Source organism: Sus scrofa, chromosome 7 (assembly GCF_000003025.6).
Source record: "Sus scrofa isolate TJ Tabasco breed Duroc chromosome 7, Sscrofa11.1, whole genome shotgun sequence".
NCBI classification, from domain to species: Eukaryota; Metazoa; Chordata; class Mammalia; order Artiodactyla; family Suidae; genus Sus; species Sus scrofa.
The window spans coordinates 84,746,979-84,767,707 of NC_010449.5; the positions used below are offsets into that span (position 1 = coordinate 84,746,979).

The window sequence follows — 20,729 nt, forward strand, 5'->3', positions numbered from 1 at the left end:
GGGTTCAATCCCTGGCCTTGCTCAGTGGGTTAAGGATCTGGCTTTGCCAAGAACTGTGGTGTAGGTCTCAGATGTAGTTCAGATCCTGTGTGGCTGTGGCTGTGGTGTAGGCCTGCAGCTGTAGCTCCAATTAGACCCCTAGCCTGGGTACCTCCATATGCCACAGGTGCAGGCCTAAAAAGCAGATAGATAAACAGACAGACAGACAGAAAGACAGATAAAAACCCAACAAAAACAGAAATAGATTCCCAGAGGATAATGACATTGTAAAGTGAAAAGGGCAGGTTCAAATCCAAGCTCCATGGCTTATTAGTTGAGCTTCGTATTCTATCATTCTGTGCTTCAGTTTCCTCTTCCGTAAAAGAGGAATACTACTAATCTTTACTCTGTAGGGTTGTTGGAATCATTTAATCCACTTCCCTTAAGTACCTTCTTAAAGAAGTTGCTGTGTGTAAAAGGCTTAGAAGAGCACATGATATTTAGTTGATGTTTCTATTATCATTGTTAGTATGGAAGCATTTCTCATTCTTAAACCAAGTCAGTGCTTGAAACTCAAACACTGATTGCTGAATGAGTGAATGAAGAACTATATTGCCCTCTTCATCATTTCATTATTTTTTACCGTCACTTAGGTTTTTGCTAAACAATTTTGAGGGTACATTAAAGAATCATTTTTACAATTTACATGAAACATAGAGAAATTAAAAGCAGATAGACATAAATATATGGAATCAAAACCCCTACTGCTCCTAAGTTTTTTTAAGACATTGTTTATGGGAATAACATGTAAATTTAGTAAAAACTCACTAAATTTGTTTACAGATGACTTTTAACCTATTTTTTAAGCAAGACAAATGTATTTTCTATATGAATATTAAATGAACATTCAAAGGCAGTTTCATATAGTAAGGGACTGAGAAAGATCAGTAACCACAGAAAATTCCATATCAGCTATTTATATTTCCAGATGTTAATCATCACTTATTGATTTCCCTGCATCCTGACAGACAAAATTTCATTTGGCTTTTAGTACTAATTATAATCTCTTCCTTATCCATGTAATTTCCAAATACTAGGTTTTCTATTTAAAGAAACTAAAATGGCCAATAAAATAAGAAAAAAAAGTATTAATCTTTAGAAAGAACAATGTAGCTGACATAATTCGGGATTTAAAGGGGGAATGAAATAAGATTACAATTCAAAGGGAAAAAAAAAAAAAAAAACCCGCTCTGTTCAATGGTGTCAGATGAAGACCAAGTTACACAGAGTTCACCATGTACAAAACAAAACAAGCAAACAATCAAAAACATAGAAAAAGTCTTTTTCAATTGAGACTCACTTAGAGAATTTAACCCTTATGCCCCAAGGCAGAGGGATGGCAAGACAGATCTAGCATGCCACCTGCTTTTGTAAGTAAAGTTTTATTGGAATGATATCACATCCATTCATTTACATATCAACTATGACTGCTTTTACACTTGAGAGCTGAGTAATTGTGACAAAGACCACAGAGTCCACAAAGCTGAAAACATTTACTCTTGGTCCCTTTACAGAGAAAGTCCGTTGACCCCTGTCCTAAGGTGTACATGCTTGTGATGAGTTAACTTCACATCTTTGTGTCTGTGATGTGATACTAGTTATGTACCATTCTTTGGGGAATAGACAAAAAGTTTAACTCAAGGCATTTACTGTATTCTGTGGTTCAGATGAAAAAGGCTCCTTTAGAGCACATTTGCTTCCATTTTTGTTTCTGTTATAGGGTAAACTATTAAAAATTTTTATTACATTCAAGTTACAATGCTTTGTCAATTTCAGTTGTATAGAAAAGTGACCTAGTCATACACACACACACATACACACATATATAAATGCATTCTTTTTCTCATATTATCTTTCATCATGGTCTATCCCAAGTGATTAGATATAGTTCCCTGTGCTGTACAATAAGACCTCATTGTTTATCCATTCTAAATGAAATAGTTTGGATAAACTATTTTTTAATCTATAGTTATCACTTAAACCAGAATATTTTTGAGAATGAAAAAAGGCATTATTAATACTTATGCTATGACAACTGGTGGAAACTGGGCAACAAGGTCACCCTGTGAAAATGACAAGCCCAAGGAACAAACAAGTTGAAAGAACAAACCAACCAAAGTTAAAAGGCCCAAGACTGTTGCTTTTGTTTTTTGGTTTTTGTATTTTCTGATCTTACCCTCTCTAAGACATCCCACCCTCCACCCTTGCTAGACCTTGCAGATGGCAGCCCCACTTTAAACACAACACAGATGTAGAACTTACTTTTTAATTCTTTCTCCAAAAGAAGCTACTTCCTCCAAGATGTTCTGGACGGTTGAAACAATATCCTGTACCATATAGATTCTTTCAATTAAGCCCTTTTTCTCAGATTCCTAAGAAATATAAAAGCAAGATTTAACTCAGTTACTTGATTTTTATTGTCCTGCTGTAGAAATTATTATACCATGTCATAACAACAGGCTTTGGATCAACAGAGTGACTCCAGGAGATAAATTTACATTTTTCACAACGGAAACATTTATTGACTCCCCAAGATCCCTGCCTACTCATTGAGAGGCGACCACCTGTAGTATGAAGCATCCATCAGGACCTCCGTATCATGAGCTGATGAATGGGAGCCCTACAGAAAAAAAGACTCATTTCCCTCTGGAGTTGCTCCTTCTGTCAGAGAACTCTTCAATCCCTTCCACTGGCTGACCCTAACTTCTCTGTTTCACAAGGTTAGCTTACTTACCCCTTCCTATTCAGATAGGACATGATGGATATTCAGAGGATGTATATGGAATTTGGCTTTCTGCGAATATTATCCTTACTTTGTTTATAGACAACCTTAAATGTGTTCAACCTTGTTAGGTTGTTAATGCTTATAAGAATACTTTAGAAAGTACTCAAATACTGTAGAAAAGATGACCCCCTAAAGAGAGGTATTTTTTACATTATTTCTTGCATTCTGATACCATAGTCTACTTCCCTTATGAACTCTATCATAACTAGGTAGTGTCCTCTCAGCTGATGCCTAACTGCATCCTTATAGTGGCTACATCTAACAACATAACACCTACATCCTCAAAGAAGTCTAAGAAAACTTTTTTTTCCCCCATCCAAAATTTTACTTGGGTTAGAACCATATTAAATTATTGAGCAAAATCTTCTAAGTTTAAGAGACATTTCTATAAAAACCATCTCTGCAGCAGGAGAAACAAATCATTCTCACCCTGTATTCTGTTCCATCCAACTGGCCCCATAGATGGATGAAGGAAAACACACCATCCCATAGTGATTGGAGTGACTGGTGAAAAACTCAATATGGCAGAAATGTCAAAAAGCTCAGACTTCCCTTCTTGCCCCTGCTCTTATTTATGGAGCTACTTGGCTGAGGTTAGAATAACCCATTGCTACCCCCTTTTTGATAAAGGTGGTGGGATGGTCTAAATAACTTCTTACCATCTGTTCTGTACTCCTTTATTCAACCTTTCTGCACAGAAGAAGACAGACTCTTTGCTTCCTCTTGCAAAGTCAATCTTCCAAGACTTTTTTTTTTTTGCTCTAATTTTGAATTTATTTCCTTTACTCTCTTACTGACTCTAATTCTTCAAGCAGTTTGCATTAAAAATTGGATATGCTGCCAGAACAACTTAATTCTTGCCCAGTAATCTACCAACATCTATCAACTGGCACAATGGTGAAAACCCATCTCTGTCTGCCACAGAAGTATTCATGTTTATAAAGGAGGATTTGAAAGCACCGGGGAATCTGACCCAAAGGGCAAAAGTGGCTTCCTCTCTTCGGCAGCACAGAGTTCAGGTCAAAACAATTTCTTGGAAAATGACTCAAACTTCCATGTGGCTCAATTTCATAAAAATTTCCAATTTCAGTTGACTGATTTTTTTTTTCCCTGTGAAACACCCAAATGCCGAGGTTCTGATTGTAAATAAAAGCTTGCATTAGTACACCAAAAATAATACATAATTCTCAAAATGTTCTTTTGCTTTTTAATCAATTTGCTGTTTGTGTTCAAAATTTAAAGATAGACTAAAGAATCCTATGTATCTAGAATAACAGGATAATTTATTGACCATATCTATGCATTTTTAAGAGTGAAAGTGATCAGAACTACATAATATGTATCAACTGACAACTTGGTCTTTTATATAGGTGGACCGATAAAATGATTTATTTTTATAATAACTGTTTTAAAGTTAAAACATGTGTATATATTACATGAATGAGAACAAAAGAAATGTGTTCACACTAACTGGATTTTTAAAATGATACCTGAAGAATGATTATTCATGCTACATATTCATATATTTAATTGGTTTCCTAGTTATAACTGTTTATAGTCCCATGTCAAGATTACTTTTCAAAAATGTACTTTTTATCATCTTTTCATTTATAATATTTCATAAAATTGTTCTTAATTATCTTCAGATTTACACTTAATGGTCATTAAATTGACACCTTTAATTAACTCTACTATAGATCATAATTTTAATTACAAAAATATTCTCTCTCCAGGCACTGAGGTACCTTGAAAACACACAACAAAAATGTGATACATGAAAAATATTCTCAATTCTATTTTTTAAATATTAAAATCTGTATACATTTCAGGCCAAATAATTTCAAAGGCACTATATTTTGTATTCATTCATTTGAACATTCTCTGTCAAACTTGAAGATAAAACTTCAAATAAGCCTAGCTCAATAATTCTTTTGAATGTTTACAAAATTTATGCTGAAAAATAAACGGCTTTTCAATTTCCTTCTATTTCTGGGTAGAATATTTATCCTATTAATAATCAAAATATTTTTTTATTCCATAAATTGAGATAATCCAAAGTGCCACTTCAGAATTTAAACACTAAATCATGCATAGCACTTGACCTCACAGTTTGCTTTGAGCTAAACATCCTTTGCTTTTGTAAAGAAAAAAATCAGTATCTTTTTTCACTGTCTGTTTTAAAGTCCACTTCCATTCACTAAAGGTTTCCAGAGATGAAATTACTTAGTATTTTCTGTCATCAAAAGTTTTGATTAAAACTTTTTCAACTGATCCAACCAAAATGCAACCAACATTTAAAAGATGATTTTTTTTTTCAATAAGAGTTCAATAGCTTTGGGAATATTTAAATTGACTGAGAGTTCCTCAAAGGTTTCAAACATTCTTAAAATCAGAATGACGACATGCAGCAAAAAGAAAGTGCATACTGCCGTGCTGAATGAAGTATATTTTATATCTGACACATCTTTGCCACAAAAACTTTGTTGCTCCTATCCCAACCCTGTATATATAAAATATTTGTAAATGTGGACATTACGGCTTCTAATTCAATTGGTGGTGTTTGTATGCCATCATGGAGAATCAGGGACCAGGATCTACCACTCGTACATTTCTGCTTCAAAGATTCCTTCGATTTACATGAATATCTTATGAGCCATGATGCTGTGCTTCAACAAAATTTGTGTTCATCTTGTCCCTACAAAATTAAATAACCCTCAATGCTAACTGTTTAAATTTACTATAGCATTCCCGATGCCAGAGATTTCACTGCTTGTAAAATGAACTTGCAAAAGTTTTATTTTGATTCCATATAGTGATTGAAAAAAAATCACAGCACTTTTAAGTCTTCATGGTGGGGTTTTAGGGATAGTGTTTAATTAGCAATAATTGTGCTTCAGATAAACCTCATTGGCTATATATGATACTGCCACTGTGCAAAGCTACAATTTCAGAATTAACTTATTTGATATTCTGTGTGAATCATTCCATGGCATGCGGCTAAGAGTAACATCATTCAGCCCTTCACAAGGGTTTTAACATATTGACAACACTACTGGAGTCAACAGATTAACATCTACCTGTCTTTTCTTTTTTTTTTTTTTTTTTTTTGTCTTTTTGCTATTTCTTTGGGCCGCTCCCGCGGCATATGGAGGTTCCCAGGCTAGGGGTCGAATCGGAGCTGTAGCCACCGGCCTACGCCAGAGCCACAGCAATGCGGGATCCGAGCCGCGTCTGCAACCTACACCACAGCTCACGGCAACGCCGGATCGTTAACCCACTGAGCAAGGGCAGGGACCGAACCCGCAACCTCACGGTTCCTAGTCGGATTCGTTAACCACTACGCCACGACGGGAACTCCGACCTTGTCCTTTTTCATACATGCATAATGAAAGCTTGGAATGGAAGATGAGGTGGAAGAACATTCATTTGATCTAAATGAAAAGTCATGTTATACAGAGAGACAGATGAACATACTTTTTGAGCTGTGTGTTGAAATCATGTTTCCAGAAATGGTCAGTAACTATTAACTGCTGAAAGTCCTCTGGCAGGTTTGTGACTTAGGTTTACAAGTATCAGTGATACGATCACAGCCCCAGTAGTAGACAGGAAATGTGAACACTCATTAGTTAGTTCCTCAACAACTATCTTGAGAAGTGGATTAGCAATATTTGATTATTTATTAACTAGGTACTCTTTCTATTTATTATTATTTGCTCACAGAAAAAGCATCACCAAACAGTAAAAGAATGTAAGCACAGACTTAATGGAAATAATTAGTGAAATAAAACATTATAAGAATGTGCAGACTACTTTTTATTTTCTTATCTATAGGACTGTTTAAATTCTGCACATATTTAATATATATCGACTATACAAGTTTCTCATCACTAACCAATCTGAACTGGCTGCTTAGAGGTTTTATACATCTCACCACCCTGGTAATAGCCTTGCCCCAACAGGCTGATACACCACATGGCTGACTGGGGTCATCACAGGCTTCTCCATCACTGCCCAAGATAAGAAGTGGAGAATGTATCTGAGAGCATTTTATCTTATCAGTGACCATCCAAAAGCTTTCTTTTGAAGCTAAGGTTTAGTTATTTAGCCCTTGGAAAGAATCAGGAAAATAGATAGGTCATCCCTGGTTGCTGGATTTAACCTGGTATCAGTGAGAACTCTTGTAACTGACATGCAACTCCTGGGCTACTAGTAAAGACCACAGCAGAGGCTGAAAGCACAAGCTGAAAGCCTTCATGACTTATTCCAGCTTATTTTATTGGAAATAGTAAATATAATACTTAGTTTTTTTAAATGTGGGAAAATTATAATAACAGTAAGTTATTGAAATGTTTGGGCAAATGGGCATGTGATGAATCTAAATCAGTTTTCCCTAAAATTCATTAGCATAGAAAGGGACCAATTCTGTCCAAAGTACTCTTCTGGGTGAGGGAGAAAGAAACATTGTTTTGTGTATGTTTCCACTCTCTCCTTAGGATCTCTGCACAAGGTATTTGCTATCCAAGATTCACCTGAGGACAGATACTTCAACTGCTGGTGGGAGATGTCATTTCTGTTCTCTGAATGGCTTTAATTGCCTTTGGGCAATGAATCTGTGTGCTCAGCAAGGCATGGTAGCTTCTACACTATAAGAATGTATTTATATTTTCATAGCTTGAGTGCTTTATTAACACTGGAAGAACCTCCTATTCTGCTGTGCCCTGCGTGAACTGGTAAGACCAAGACTGCCCTACTCAACCTAGGGTCTCAGTGCCAACAACTATAGTGGGTGAATCCTTGGTGCTGATACAGTGCACCTTTGATGGAGAAATGAATGGATACAGGGAAAGATCAGGGGAAATCAGATTTATAATAGTTATCAAAGGAAAACTGACATCAACCCGGGAAAAAAGTCCTTAGAGTTGAAGAGAAGAAGATTCCAGGCTTCCTAACTCCAGCAGAATGACCATGGTCCAACTCATGTTACTGGCCTTTGTGAAACTTTTCTAGGGATGCCAGTTCACACGAACTCCTATTTTGTTCTCTCGATTTGCATCACACCTCTATCCTTTCCATCATTCGAGTATCAACCCTTCTTTTCACTCTCTGAACTGAAAAATGTATCTTTTATATTTTGTCTTTTTAAGGCCACACACATGGCATATGGAGGGTCCCAGGCTAGGAGTCAAATTAGAGCTATAGCCACTGGCCTTTGCCACAACCACAGCAACGTGGGATCTGAGCTGCATCTGCGACCTACACCACAGCTCACAGAAATGCTGAATCTTTAACCCACTGAGCAAGGCTAGGGATTGAACATGCGTCCTCATGGATGCTATTCAGAATCACTTCTGCTGAGCCATGATGAGAACAACAAAATGTAACTTTTATTGTCTTTTTTTTTTTTTTTTTGCTATTTCTTTGGGCCGCTCCCGCAGCATATGGAGGTTCCCAGGCTAGGGGTTGAATCAGAGCTATAGCCCCTGGCCTATGCCAGAGCCACAGCAACGTGGGATCCGAGCCACATCTGCAGCCTACACCACAGCTCATGGCAACGCCAGATCGTTAACCTACTGAGCAAGGGCAGGGACTGAACCGGCAACCTCTTGGTTCCTAGTCAGATTCGTTAACCACTGTGCCACGACGGGAACTCCCAAAATGTACCTTTTAAAGCAAGGCACTATTGATTTCATGGGTCTTTTCTCTAATTACATCCACCAATATCCCAATGGACATGTTACATCATCTTTGACATTAGCATTTCCATTAACAGGAAGCCATGGTCCACAGAGGTTAAATGATGTGTCTATGCCCACATTCGTCTATGTTTACATATATGTGGCAAAAAAATCCAGTCCAGGATTACTAACTCCAGAGCAAGTGTTTGCTGCATTGCAAGAAGCTCTTATGTTTCTAGTGGACATTTTACAAGATAGGCATTCAGCTCACATTTATTCCTTTTGTCATTTGTTTCTTTGGGGTCTTTGTTCTTTTTCTACTGACTATATATAATACATGATTTTGGAACACCTTGTTCAGTTACATATTTCTACCTACTATTCATTTCCAGTATTATTTTGCACACTTTTCACGAAAATGTATGTTAAATTATGCCTTTTGAAAACATTTAGGGAAAATATTTTTTCCATTCTTATTCATCTTTTGACTTTTCTTGCTAAATACTTTAGGAAATTTTATGTATATTTTGCATTAAATATATACAATATTTTACATTATAATAAAATGTACCTATTCTTATTCAGGAGTTGGAGTAACCAGGGTTTACAACAACATATGAAAATTTAGGGAAAAATAAAAAATAAAAAAACTTAAGGTACTAACTCAACAGGCCTGCATATTTTACTAATAACAGGCTATGGAGGGAGCTCCCATTGTGGCTCAGTGGATTATGAACCCACCTAGTACCCATGAGGATGTGGGTTTGATCCCTGGCTTCGCTCAGTGGGTTAAGGATTTGGCACTGCGGTAAGCTGTGGTCTAGGTTACAGATGCCGCTCAGATCCTGAAGTGCTGTGGCTCTGGTATAGGCCAGCAGCTGCAGCTCCAATTCGACCCCGAACCTAAGGATCTCCATATGCTGCAGGTGGGGCCCTAAAAAGGAAAACAGACAAAAACAGGCTATCGAGTCAGAAGGAAGTGAGTTCAAAACTACTGGCTTTGTGATCATGCCAGGTTCCTAACAGTGTCTGAATCACAACTCTCCTGTCTAGCAAAGGGAGATCATAATTCTTATTCTGAATGAAGAGTTTGGAGAATTAAATATCATATGCAAAGCATTTGGTACACTCCAGGGGCTTCATACACATAAGTCCTTTCCCTTCGAGAATGCAAGGAGACAAAAGAATGGATAACCTTCTGCCTAGTTTAAAGAATCCTGGGGTTCTTTTAAGTTTCAAAGGCAACGATCTTCCAGGACAAGTCTACTCATGTTGCCCTGCATTGCAGGAAAGATCATCTGGCAGTTCTATCTGCATCATGCTGGCTTTATTTACACGTTTCAGATTGAACCAGGGAATGTGGTGATAACACAGTTTAGCAAACAGCATTTCATCTGCTGCTGCTACCAAATTGCCTAGGAAGAGTAACAGTGATTCATTCAGAAAGACGGAACTGTTATCACATGTGCTTATACTTTTCCTTAACATATGAGCCTTCTCATTTACAGAGGAAAATGTGTAATAAAGATAGTGATGGCCACTGGTGTGATTAAACCAATGGACAGGATAACTGTGGCTGAATACCTATTTTTAGATCGCTACATTTGAGAAAGAATGGATTTTTACTTCTCATTATAAACTTGAAAAAACAGAGGCCTAAGTAAATTGCACATGATTTAGGGTCCACTTTATGAGCAAGTATGCATCACCGTATGACAGAAGAGATGAAAGCACAGACGTTTTCAGATCCAGAATTCAAATCTCAAAAGGCTCCTTTGTTTAGTTATACACCACAGAAAACAAGTCTAATGAAATAATGTAGTTAGTAGTAATTGTAAGAAAAATAATGACAAACTCCAACTCTGGAACCTAAAAATGCATATTATTTTATAAAAACGAATGCAAGATTTTTATTTTTGTCATTGTCCATTTGTTTATAAAATGTCAAAAAAAAAAAAAAAAAACAAAAAACCAGAGTCTTTTGGCTAAGTTTTAGGGGCAGCTGAATTAAGAACAAATAATGTGTGCTGTAATATGGTTGTTTTTGCTTTAAGAATAAAACCGAAAAATAAATAAATGAATAGATCAGGCAGTGGATTTTCCCTTCTTCAATTCCTTATTGGATTTTTCCATGTCTCTAAAGAGCATAGCACTGTAGGTGCAAAAAACTAGCTTTGAGCCTCTGGGACAGAATTAACACCATCAAAATGAATTTACAACTAGGAATTCATTATATAATCAGTATGTTACTTTAAATCTTTCCCACATGTTCTGATTTAGGAGCACTTCTCATTTCTCTTTTAATTACCGATGCAAAACCAGAGTGTCCTGAAAATTTACCACATCAGGAAATATCCGTTTGACATACTTAAAAATTGAGTAGTATTTGTCACAGGATGCCCAGGCTTCCCAAAAGGGATCAAAGCAAAACTTCTACCTCAAGAGCTTCCCACTAATGCTAACCATTCAGAGCAAAGATGTACAAATATAACTTTAGACTTTAAATGGGAATCTCTTTGGTCTGTTTCATCCCACTGAATATTAAAAGTCTGCAATTTGAAAACTTGAAGAATTATAAACATCAGAAATAGATTGAGTGGCATTTAGCATGAAAAAAAAAAAAAAACCTCTCAGCATCTGTCATAACAAAGCACAAGAAGTAATATTTCTAATACATGAGATTAAAAATTGTTCTTTGGGAATCTGGCCTAATGCACTGGGAACTGTCTCTAAAGCTTCTTCCCATGAGATATGTCATGTGTGCACGAAGACACACACACACACATACACACACACACACACACACACACACACACACGCCTCACACAACTTCATGGTGCATGTTATTAAAATGGAGGGGATGGGGAGTGTGTACTCTTTCAGGAGAATATTTTCTTCTCAAGTAGCATTTTTACTTAGGGAAATAAGTATAAAACAGACCATACTTTGAATCAATACCATTTCTAAGTAGTTCTAAACTGCTCTATCTGTTCATTTTATAAAGTCTTTCCACATTGCCTAGTATTTACCAGCATGTGTCTTTGGCTTGCAGCAGGATTCTCATCTGGTATCATATGAGGGGGCTGAAAAAGTAAAAGGAATGAACAACAGCAGCATGAGGAAGATGTTGATAAAACACAATTGAAAAAATGGGGACAGTTTGGGGAAAAAACTGTTTGGAATTTAGACCCTGGGAAAACTGATTTCATTAACAGTTTCTCTGGGGTTCTCATGGTGGCTCAGTGGGGTAAGGGTCTGGCATTGCTGCAAGCTGTGGTGTAGGTCACAGATGTGGCTCAGATCCAGTGGTGCTGTGGCTGTGGCATAGGCCGGCAGCTGCAGCTCTGATTCAACCCCTAACCTGGGCACTTCCATACGCCACAGGTGCGACACTTAAAAAAAAAAAAAATTATCTGAGCCAACCGACAGATGCAATGCCATTACAAGGGAAACAGGACTCATGGTTTTCTAATAATTGTAACTACCATAGGTAAACACAGAATGAGTTACACTTGCTGAATGAGCTGTGTGTGTCCTTTAGTTTTCTTTGAGGTAGGGGAGTGAGGAGGGTGGAAGATTAAATATTTATCACCTAAGACTTGGCTCAGACATCACTTTTAGCAGTCCTGACTCACCCAGGCACTGCATCTCTAACACCCAACAAAGTGTACAAATTTTGATGAAAGTAGCAGTCACACTGTGCTTTGATTATACACTTTGAGCACTGTGTTTATAGTTGTAATCTTTGTACCCATTGAGGCTCTGATAAAGAGAAAACACTCCATAAATGTTGTCAATAACGATGCTGAAAAATGGACCAATAAATTAATGTTTCCTTCATAACAATGTAACATGGTCCAAAATAAAGAGGATTAAATTGGAAGAGCTGACTGAGTTTTGATACTATCTTTGCTGGAAAATCTCGGATGTGTCATATCACTTCTCCTAACCTGGCCCTGTTCATTTGATGGGGAAATAAGATAAACTTAATGGTATATTTTGAGTGCTGAATGAGCCAAAGCATATAAAAAAGCCTGCAAATTGTAAACACTCTACAAATATGAATGATTTTATAAATAAAATCCTTTAAATATTCCTTTCTTAAAATGGTCACATTTTAAATTATTTGATGTCATTTATTACTTATTTTTCTCTGGAAAAAAAAGTGGTGTTCCCCACTTTTCTATCAATTTTGTAACTTATCTATCAATTATCTTGCAAATTCATTGCATAATTGGGACTTATGGCAAACTACAATGAAACAGAGGGGATTTCATTAGGAGAGATAAGAGAACTGGCTACAATCCTCAGAAAAATAATGACTTGCGGATAACTGAGATACAATGTCCACTGTATTCTATATTGGCATAATGTACAACTTTTAGGCAATGCAAAGATAACTATTCAGTTGTAGGATAGTCTATAAAATCAGAGCCTCAGTTAGGGTACATTTGCTAATGAAAGGATATATAGCCCATCTAATTTATAGTCTGGTATACCATATTTCATAATATTTGGGAGTAACATACCAGGTATAATCCTTACAGTTGAAATGGCGTAGGAAATCCACAAGTACTAGGGATATTAGTGACTTGATGTAGTGGGGTGAATAATGTTTTAAAACATCAGATTAATAACACTTCTGGATTTCTTCTAAAGGTAATGAAGTCAAACATTTTTAAGAATGGAAGTCTGACTTTTTAAAAGGGAAATCTGAGCAAGTCGATGTGTCAGAGAAAAGACTAGGAAAGAAGGAAGCCAGTTCCTTTCCATTCAAAACATGTATCAACTGATAATTAAGAATTGGCTGGAGTCCATTTTAATATTAAAGTCTTGGAAGTAGGAGGGTATGATAGAAATATTAGCAATTAAGTCACTTTACCACTAAAAATAATATTAATTCAAATTAAAAGCAGTTAAATCTGAACAATTTACTTTATTCTCCTGAAAATTATCCATAAACAGGTCCTGTACAGTATGCCCTGTATATAGACTGTATATGCCCTGAACATATATGTATGTGTATGTGTTCAACCATTATGAACCTTTTGAAGATATTATCTGACTTTCCATTTTCTTTAAAACACCACGCTTTATCATCTTAAAATATGATAATGATATGATAATATGAAATAGTATAATAATGGCTTAGTAGTTAAAAAAAAAATCACTGATCAAACTAATTTGCTGACTTGTTTTGGACATTCTTAAGAAGACACAAGGGAATCACAAGTAAAGCTACTCTCACTAATAAACTGTAAGGAGACTTCCTCCAGGAACGACAGTCTTCCCTGGTTGAGATACTACAGACCAACTTCTCTTTCTGGAACAATAAAACACAGGCAACGAGGCATGATGGCCCTAAAGAACCCATCCAAAGGACTATGCAGGTTAATTTACATGGACTCTTAAATACATATGCTGCAACTTAAGAAGGCTCTGCCTGGGTAGTAATGAAGAGACGAATCAATTTGGAGGATGAAAATCATTTTGAAAACTAAGATTGCTTGTTCAAAATATACTTAAAATTTAATAACATCTTAATTTATGAAAAGAGAATATATATATCATATTCATTTGCATCCTTTCATGATAAAATGTTCCACCATCAAGCAACAAAAATGGATTGGATGTTTCTTATTTTCTTAAAGGAAAACATCCATCTCTGTTTTTCACCCATAATTGTCATGAAAGGATGACCTCTCCCTGCAACACTGTAAGGAAATTGTGAACTCATTGATAATCTTAAAAGAATGGATCATTCAGGTTCTCTTTTGGATAGCTGAGTTAAAAACAAACCAACCCACAATGCCAGCATCAAAATGCAGTTTCTTTATGACAGCAATAAGCAGTTGTTGTTTTTTTTTATTACATGCCCTTATGATTCTTTCTTTCTGATGTTAATAGTAAATGCTGAAATAGTCTATATATAAGTGATTGTTGGTCTGGAAAAAAGAAAGAAACTCTAATGCAAGTATTTAGACCTTCTGCAATGAAAACAAGATATTATTGCTTTGCATGACCTTTCCTAAATATGGGATACAGCATTTTACACAATAGTTTCTTGGTTCATGCTTCAATTACTGACCTTTACAGTGTAGAAAATTAATGCAATTTTCATTGTAATCCATCCGTACAAATAAGGTCCACATAGAGGAATTCCACGTATGGAATCTAATACAAATAGGAAATGTCAGCTGATTGCTGTTGGCTGAACTTAGCCATTATCTGTTTGTACTGGGGTCCCCAGCAAACTATACTTATAACAAAGCAATCTGTTGCATGGGGCCATCAGATAAGAAAGAACGATTTCCTTTCTTCAAAGTTGAGTTTGAACAGTTAGTTCCCTAAAAGCCAAAAAACTAGTTACCTGAATGTTCTACATTATAACTGAAAGCCCACAAAAGGAAGGCAGGCAACATTGTGGAGTCCAATCTGGTTTCTAAAAACACGGGTCATTCTCATGGACTTTTAACAATGTGAAGAAGCAAGAGGCTAGAGTGATGTCATTTTACAACAATCCCCATTCCAGACAATAAAAGTATGACAGACCCCAGATCGTGTCCTGGTCTGTGCATCGGAGACAGGCAGAATATGGGAATGCGTCCATCTCCTGAGGAAGTTGTGCCAAGGGCCCCCAGCCTGCTTTCATCTTCCACAGTTGTCCGTGATGGTATTTGGGGGGAAGGGGTGCTGGCAATTAAGGAGTGTCACTTTCAAGATGGATAGTTTGGGTAAAAAGGAGTTCCTCTCTTCTTCTCGTTTGGAAGGAAACGGCTGTGTGTTTATAATTTGTAAACAGTTCATCTCTCACTGGGTGTGTTACAATTCCCAGGAGCCCGTCTGTCATGTCTAACACACAACAGAAGCCAGAAGGGCGCTGTGGGGAAGCCCTTTGATTCAGCACACTGTGGAGGGGAGTGGCCCGGCCTGTGAGCTTGAGAACGCATCCCAGTCATGGAGCCTGCTATATATGGAAAAGAAATGATGAAGTGTGCTGTATAGGTGGATGTATGCTCCAGATGCTGTCAAGCTGCAAATCTCTCTAGTTCTTAGGGAGGTGGGCATGAAGAAGTGTGGACGGAGGCTGCAAAGTTGCCAGTCTCCCCTAACAACAGAAGGGTAGGGTTCAGCCGAAGACGCAAAAACAGAAGCCAAATTCATTTCAGTTATTCCTCTAGAGTGTGTCATAAAAATATAAAAGGGATTATGATGGCGCATGATGGAGGATAATGTGAGAAAAAGAATGTGACTGGGTCACTGCTGTACAGTAGAACAGTGACAGAACACTGTAAACCAATTATAATGGAAAAAATAAATCATTTAAAAATAAAAAAAGGCAAAGAGAATATGCATAAAATGGAGGAAGCAAAATAACCACAGCCATGGTGTGGCTATTAAAGGCCCTACAAAGTGTCTCAAGAATGGAACTGCCATGGAGGAAACATGGAGAACCTTAGTGCCAACATCCTTAGTGTCGGGCAGGCTGATGCACCTGTGATGCGGAGGGCCATGCTTGGATGCATACAGAAGCTCCCAGGCTCATCTGTGTTGATGGTGTGGCTCCTACTTAGTTATCCTGGACCAGCAAGGCTTGAAGCAGCACCCGAATGGCTCTACTTCCATACTTGCCAGGCCCCCAGACAGCCCTTGAGGCACCACCATGAAGGTTAGACCGTGACAACCCCTGGTCTAAACGTTCATGGCTGGATTTGTTGCCTGCCAGTTTACTAAACACCTTTTTTGCACTCTTTGCCTTCTTGCTGGATTTCTCCTTTGTCACATAGGACAAAAATCCAGAGTCACAATTATCTCTAAAGGGTGGAAGGCGTCCTCTTTCACAGGTGACTCATTTAAACAGACTTGGACCTTGGAATTCCCTGGCGTCCTAGTGGGTTAAGGATCCAACACTGTTACCACTGTGGCTCTGGTCACTGCTGTGGCGCAGGTTCCATCCCTGGTCTAGGAATTCCTACATGCTACAGGCACAGCAAAAACAAAAACTGAAAGCAAAAACCAAAACCCAGCGGCGCCCCCCCCCCCCAAGCCTAGACTTGGACAAACAGAAAGAAATCTTCCTCAATTCCAAACCTGGGTTAAGAAAATGGATAATTTTGCCTAGTGTAGGTTTAAAATAATTTCATCAATCCCTGTGTTTAATCTGGTAAAACATACCATCATGCATGTTAGCTTAGCTCTGACTACTTTTAACGTTCAAGGAGTTACATTGCTCAGAAGCCACTCGCATCAATTCATCAAGAAGAAAGTTGCGTCATGTGGCCTTCGTTCTAAAAAGGGTTGATTCTTTTTGAAAATATTAGACTTTATTATTTTGCTATTAATAATCATTTCAGCACAACAAACATGATTTAGTTTGTAAGCTGCCCAACTTGCTTCAAATGGGCAAAGCCATCTGGCTCGCTCAATTAATTTTAAGGCTGTCTGTGTCATGGAGCTAGTGTTTTTGAATTCATTTCTATTTCCTGGACAGCTGAGATTGGATACTTAACTCTTAAGTTTCTCCTCTTTGCCCTTTTCCTCTCCCGCCAGCCTTCTACACACTCTCACCACGAGCCCCATAGACCCACAGTTCTAGAGGATGGGGAAGCTGTGAAGCTAGTAGCGTCTTATTTGCCGTTTCACTTTTTTCATTTTCCTCCAGAAGGTTTGTCTGAAAGCGTAATGACAACAAAAGCAGCAGATTTGAGAGACTCTCCCAGGAGAAGAAAAAGGACAGATGTACACAGACATAGAGTTGAAAACGTTGCCAGCAACAGCTGGGCAAGTGACAGGTTCTGAAGCGGGTGACCACCCCGCAGAGTGCAGACAGCAGCCGAAAGGAGCGGCAATTGCACTTGATTTACTTTTGACTTCCTGGGCTACCTTTCATCTACCTTTCATCCACAGAGGGGGAGGCTAATCTTTGCCTCAAATGACAAGCCTCCTAGGCGGACGCTTTTATAACATTTCGGTAATTCCTTCCATCTCACCCCTTTACATGCTCATTTTAAAAAATCTTAAAAAATGGTTATCTTTTATAAATTACAAAAATATCACTGTACTGGTCACTCTATAGAGTTAAAAAAAAAATGGAGTTGGACTCAGCCCATAAGAACTCCATGTGCTCAAAACATTCATCCTGATGTGTCCTTTCTCGAGTAGACCCACCTTGTCATCGTCATCTTCCTCCTCATCTACGTCTGTGCTCTCCTGCAAGGAAAACCAAATCTGTGAATAAAATATCAACCAAAATTACCACATACCAATGAAATGCACACCCATGCTTAAACTTTTCCTACCTAACTGGACCACCAGCATTTTAAAAATACATTATAACCTCTTAAAAAAAGGACACTTTAAGGTGAAGGGACTCTGGCAAGATTATAAACAATATGCATAATCTACATAAAACTGTTAACTATAAATAAAGCTATTATGCGAGTGCCCTTTGAAGCCATCCAGCTCTAAAAATGCTTTGCCGAGTTGTACTTTCTGTAAACAGTTTTGTTCTTATTCTGACAAATGAACCAGCTGCTATGTTAAGGCTGAGAACATCATACTCCGTTTGTGCTGGGCTCATTGTTATAATGACTGCTCTCTTTTCCTTTGGGGCCATTACCGAAACATTAGACAGTAGAAAATGCATTAGTCTGAATGTAATCAATCTCAAGAATAAGTTACAGGTTTCTACACGGTATTGTTGTTTTCCTTGGGCTTCGGGTTGGTGGGGGGCTGGTGAGGGAAGGGAACGCAAGACTCAGATCTGCATGAAAAGGTGCCCGGCTTTATAGTTCAGGGGCTGCAGCACCAGCTGTGCTGCAAATAGAACTGTTCAGATTAGTTTAGAAATCAGGGTTATTTAATAGGTAAGTTTTAATCGTATCGTAGCCACATTTAAAAGCTACCACGTGTTGGTACACTATCAAATGATTTGGTAGCTCTGAAAGAAAACTGGGTATCAGAAAACCAGGGTCTATTTTCAGCTTAAATACTTACCTTTCTGCTTAACCTTGCAGAGGTTAGGCATGATAACTAATTTTATATCATTGTTCCAACAGAAAAGAGAATGGTCAATACCATGCTTGTATAAGGGAGTAACTCTAAAGTATCCAGAGTGTACTCTACTATCCTCCATAAACCACTGACCACTTTCTCCAGGGCTGGTACTACATCACTGCAAACTAGCAGTTGGTGGGGGCACTTATGCTGTTGGAGAAGTAACCTATTCAATGTTGGCAACAAGCATGCTTCAGGAAAGCAAATGGATAAAAATCGATACAATGAAAAAATGTTCTGAGGGGGAAAAAACACTGTAATTAGGAGTTAGAATTCTTCATCTCAAGACAAAGGCTTTTGCTGGAGATATTTATTCCAGGACAGTTTTGCTGTGTGACTTTGGGCAAATCACTTGGATACTCTGAACCTTAGTTTCATCAAGAATGAAATGAAAATATTAGTTCTTCATTCCTTTGTTGTTATGTTAACAAAATTAAATTAGGTAATAAATTTGAAAATGTTTAGTAAATTAAAAAGGTTTAACACACATTTATATGCATGTATCCACAAGGAGACCTATGTACCCATATATACATACAAACATTTATGTATGTATATACACACACACACACAAAACCTGCCTACAAATACATATGACATATACACATATGCACATATATACCTATACATATACACATGTACAACATATATGCACACTATAAACATACACATCACATATGCAGCTGGAAAAATAAAATCGGATTTAAATTACAAAAATGTTACTTGACAGCACTTTTTATAAGAGTTGTTTCTCTGTAAAAATTTCCTTAATGTGTACCTCTGTAAAACTTAGTCCTTAAATGAACCTGTACATTAAAGCTATTTATTTGTTAGTTGGTTCTAGCATCTTCAAGTCCCTCATTACTGATATATGCACATGTCTATCGAACTACACAATGAGAAACCAAAAAGAATAAAATTTTCAATTTGTCTGAGGTTTTACTCCCTCCCACAGCACTCATTTCTTCCCTCCACCCATCCCAAATGAAAACAGAAACATTCCTTAAATATCTATTATTTCAGAGAATTTTTTTTTTAATAATGAGAACATTATAAGAAAAAATAGGTGAAGATGTTCAGCTTTTGAGTCTTGGAAAATCCTACATGGAGGTGATCTTTCTAGAAAGGATGTTAGCAAGTCTCAAGACTTTTTTTTTTTTTTTTTTTTTTTCTTTTTATAGCTGCACCCACAGCATATGGAAGTTCCCAGGCTAGGGGTTGAACTGGAGCTCTAGCTGCCAGCCTACACCACAGCCATAGCAATGCTGGATCTGAGCCACATCTGAGACCTGTGCTGTAGCTTGCAGCAACACCAGATCCTTAACCCATTAAGCAAGGTTAGAGATCAAACCTGCATCCTTACAGAGAATACATCAGTTTCTCAATCCACTGAGCCACAATGGGAACATCCAGGCTTTTGATTTTTTGTTTTAAAAATCTGGTTCTTGAATTTGGAATGCCAAGATTATACCTAAAGCAAGTCTATAAATACAATTACTGAGGGATGGGGGAAGGAGAGTTAGAGGAACAGTAAGAACAGTAAATGCTGGGGAGTTTCTTTGAGAAGAGGCTTTGCTCATGCTTCCTTTAACATTACTGAACATTTCAGAACTCCAAGAAAAACTTGGGCACTCAAGAAAGAGGGACCCATGCTCATTTAATCTCTGATTTTCCTGGGAGTTGGAAAGCCTCTGAGAATCCCCTGGGACTTCAGACTACAGGACAAAATCACACAGGGTAACTATGGGGAGAGGCCTAGAGACAGCCTCCTAGATGTTGTGCGTACCCCGCAGGGTTTCAGGGAGCCACCAAAGCCTTTTCTCTAGTGGTTGAGAATCTTATTCCCAGGAACCTTAAGGAGAACCAGATGGACATACTGAAGTGTGCTGCTACATGGACATGGTGACCAAGAACCAGATGGCCCCTCATGCTAAGAATGTAGCCCAAGACTTAGGAACACAAGATGGCCTAGAAGGAAGATTCCAGATTACATGCGATAAATATCTTCCCTGTAACATAAGCACATATACAGTGTTGAACTTCAAAAAATTTTTTTTTGTCTTTTCTAGGGCCGTACCCATGGCATATAGAGGTTCCCAGGCTAGGGGTCTAATTGGAGCTGTAGCCGCCGGCCTACACCAGAGCCAGAGCGAGGCGGGATCCAAGCCACGTCT

At 37.7% G+C, this 20,729-nt stretch overlaps 1 protein-coding gene across 13 annotated transcripts in view; it reads right to left on the bottom strand.

The window, feature by feature from the left end:
* MCTP2 (multiple C2 and transmembrane domain containing 2) overlaps nucleotides 1–20,729 on the bottom strand; it is a 236,938-nt gene that overhangs the window by 21,225 nt on the left and 194,984 nt on the right. For 8 of the 13 annotated variants that reach the window (XM_021099363.1, XM_021099356.1, XM_021099357.1 and 5 more), the window contains 3 exons: nucleotides 17,668–17,709; nucleotides 11,529–11,582; nucleotides 2,302–2,411 (listed from right to left, as the gene is read on the bottom strand). In XM_021099363.1, coding sequence (XP_020955022.1) covers nucleotides 2,302–2,411; nucleotides 11,529–11,582; nucleotides 17,668–17,709 — 206 coding nt within the window. The remainder of the gene's footprint in view (nucleotides 1–2,301; nucleotides 2,412–11,528; nucleotides 11,583–17,667; nucleotides 17,710–20,729) is intronic. The other 5 variants (XM_021099360.1, XM_021099364.1, XM_021099359.1 and 2 more) reach the window with 1 other exon arrangement.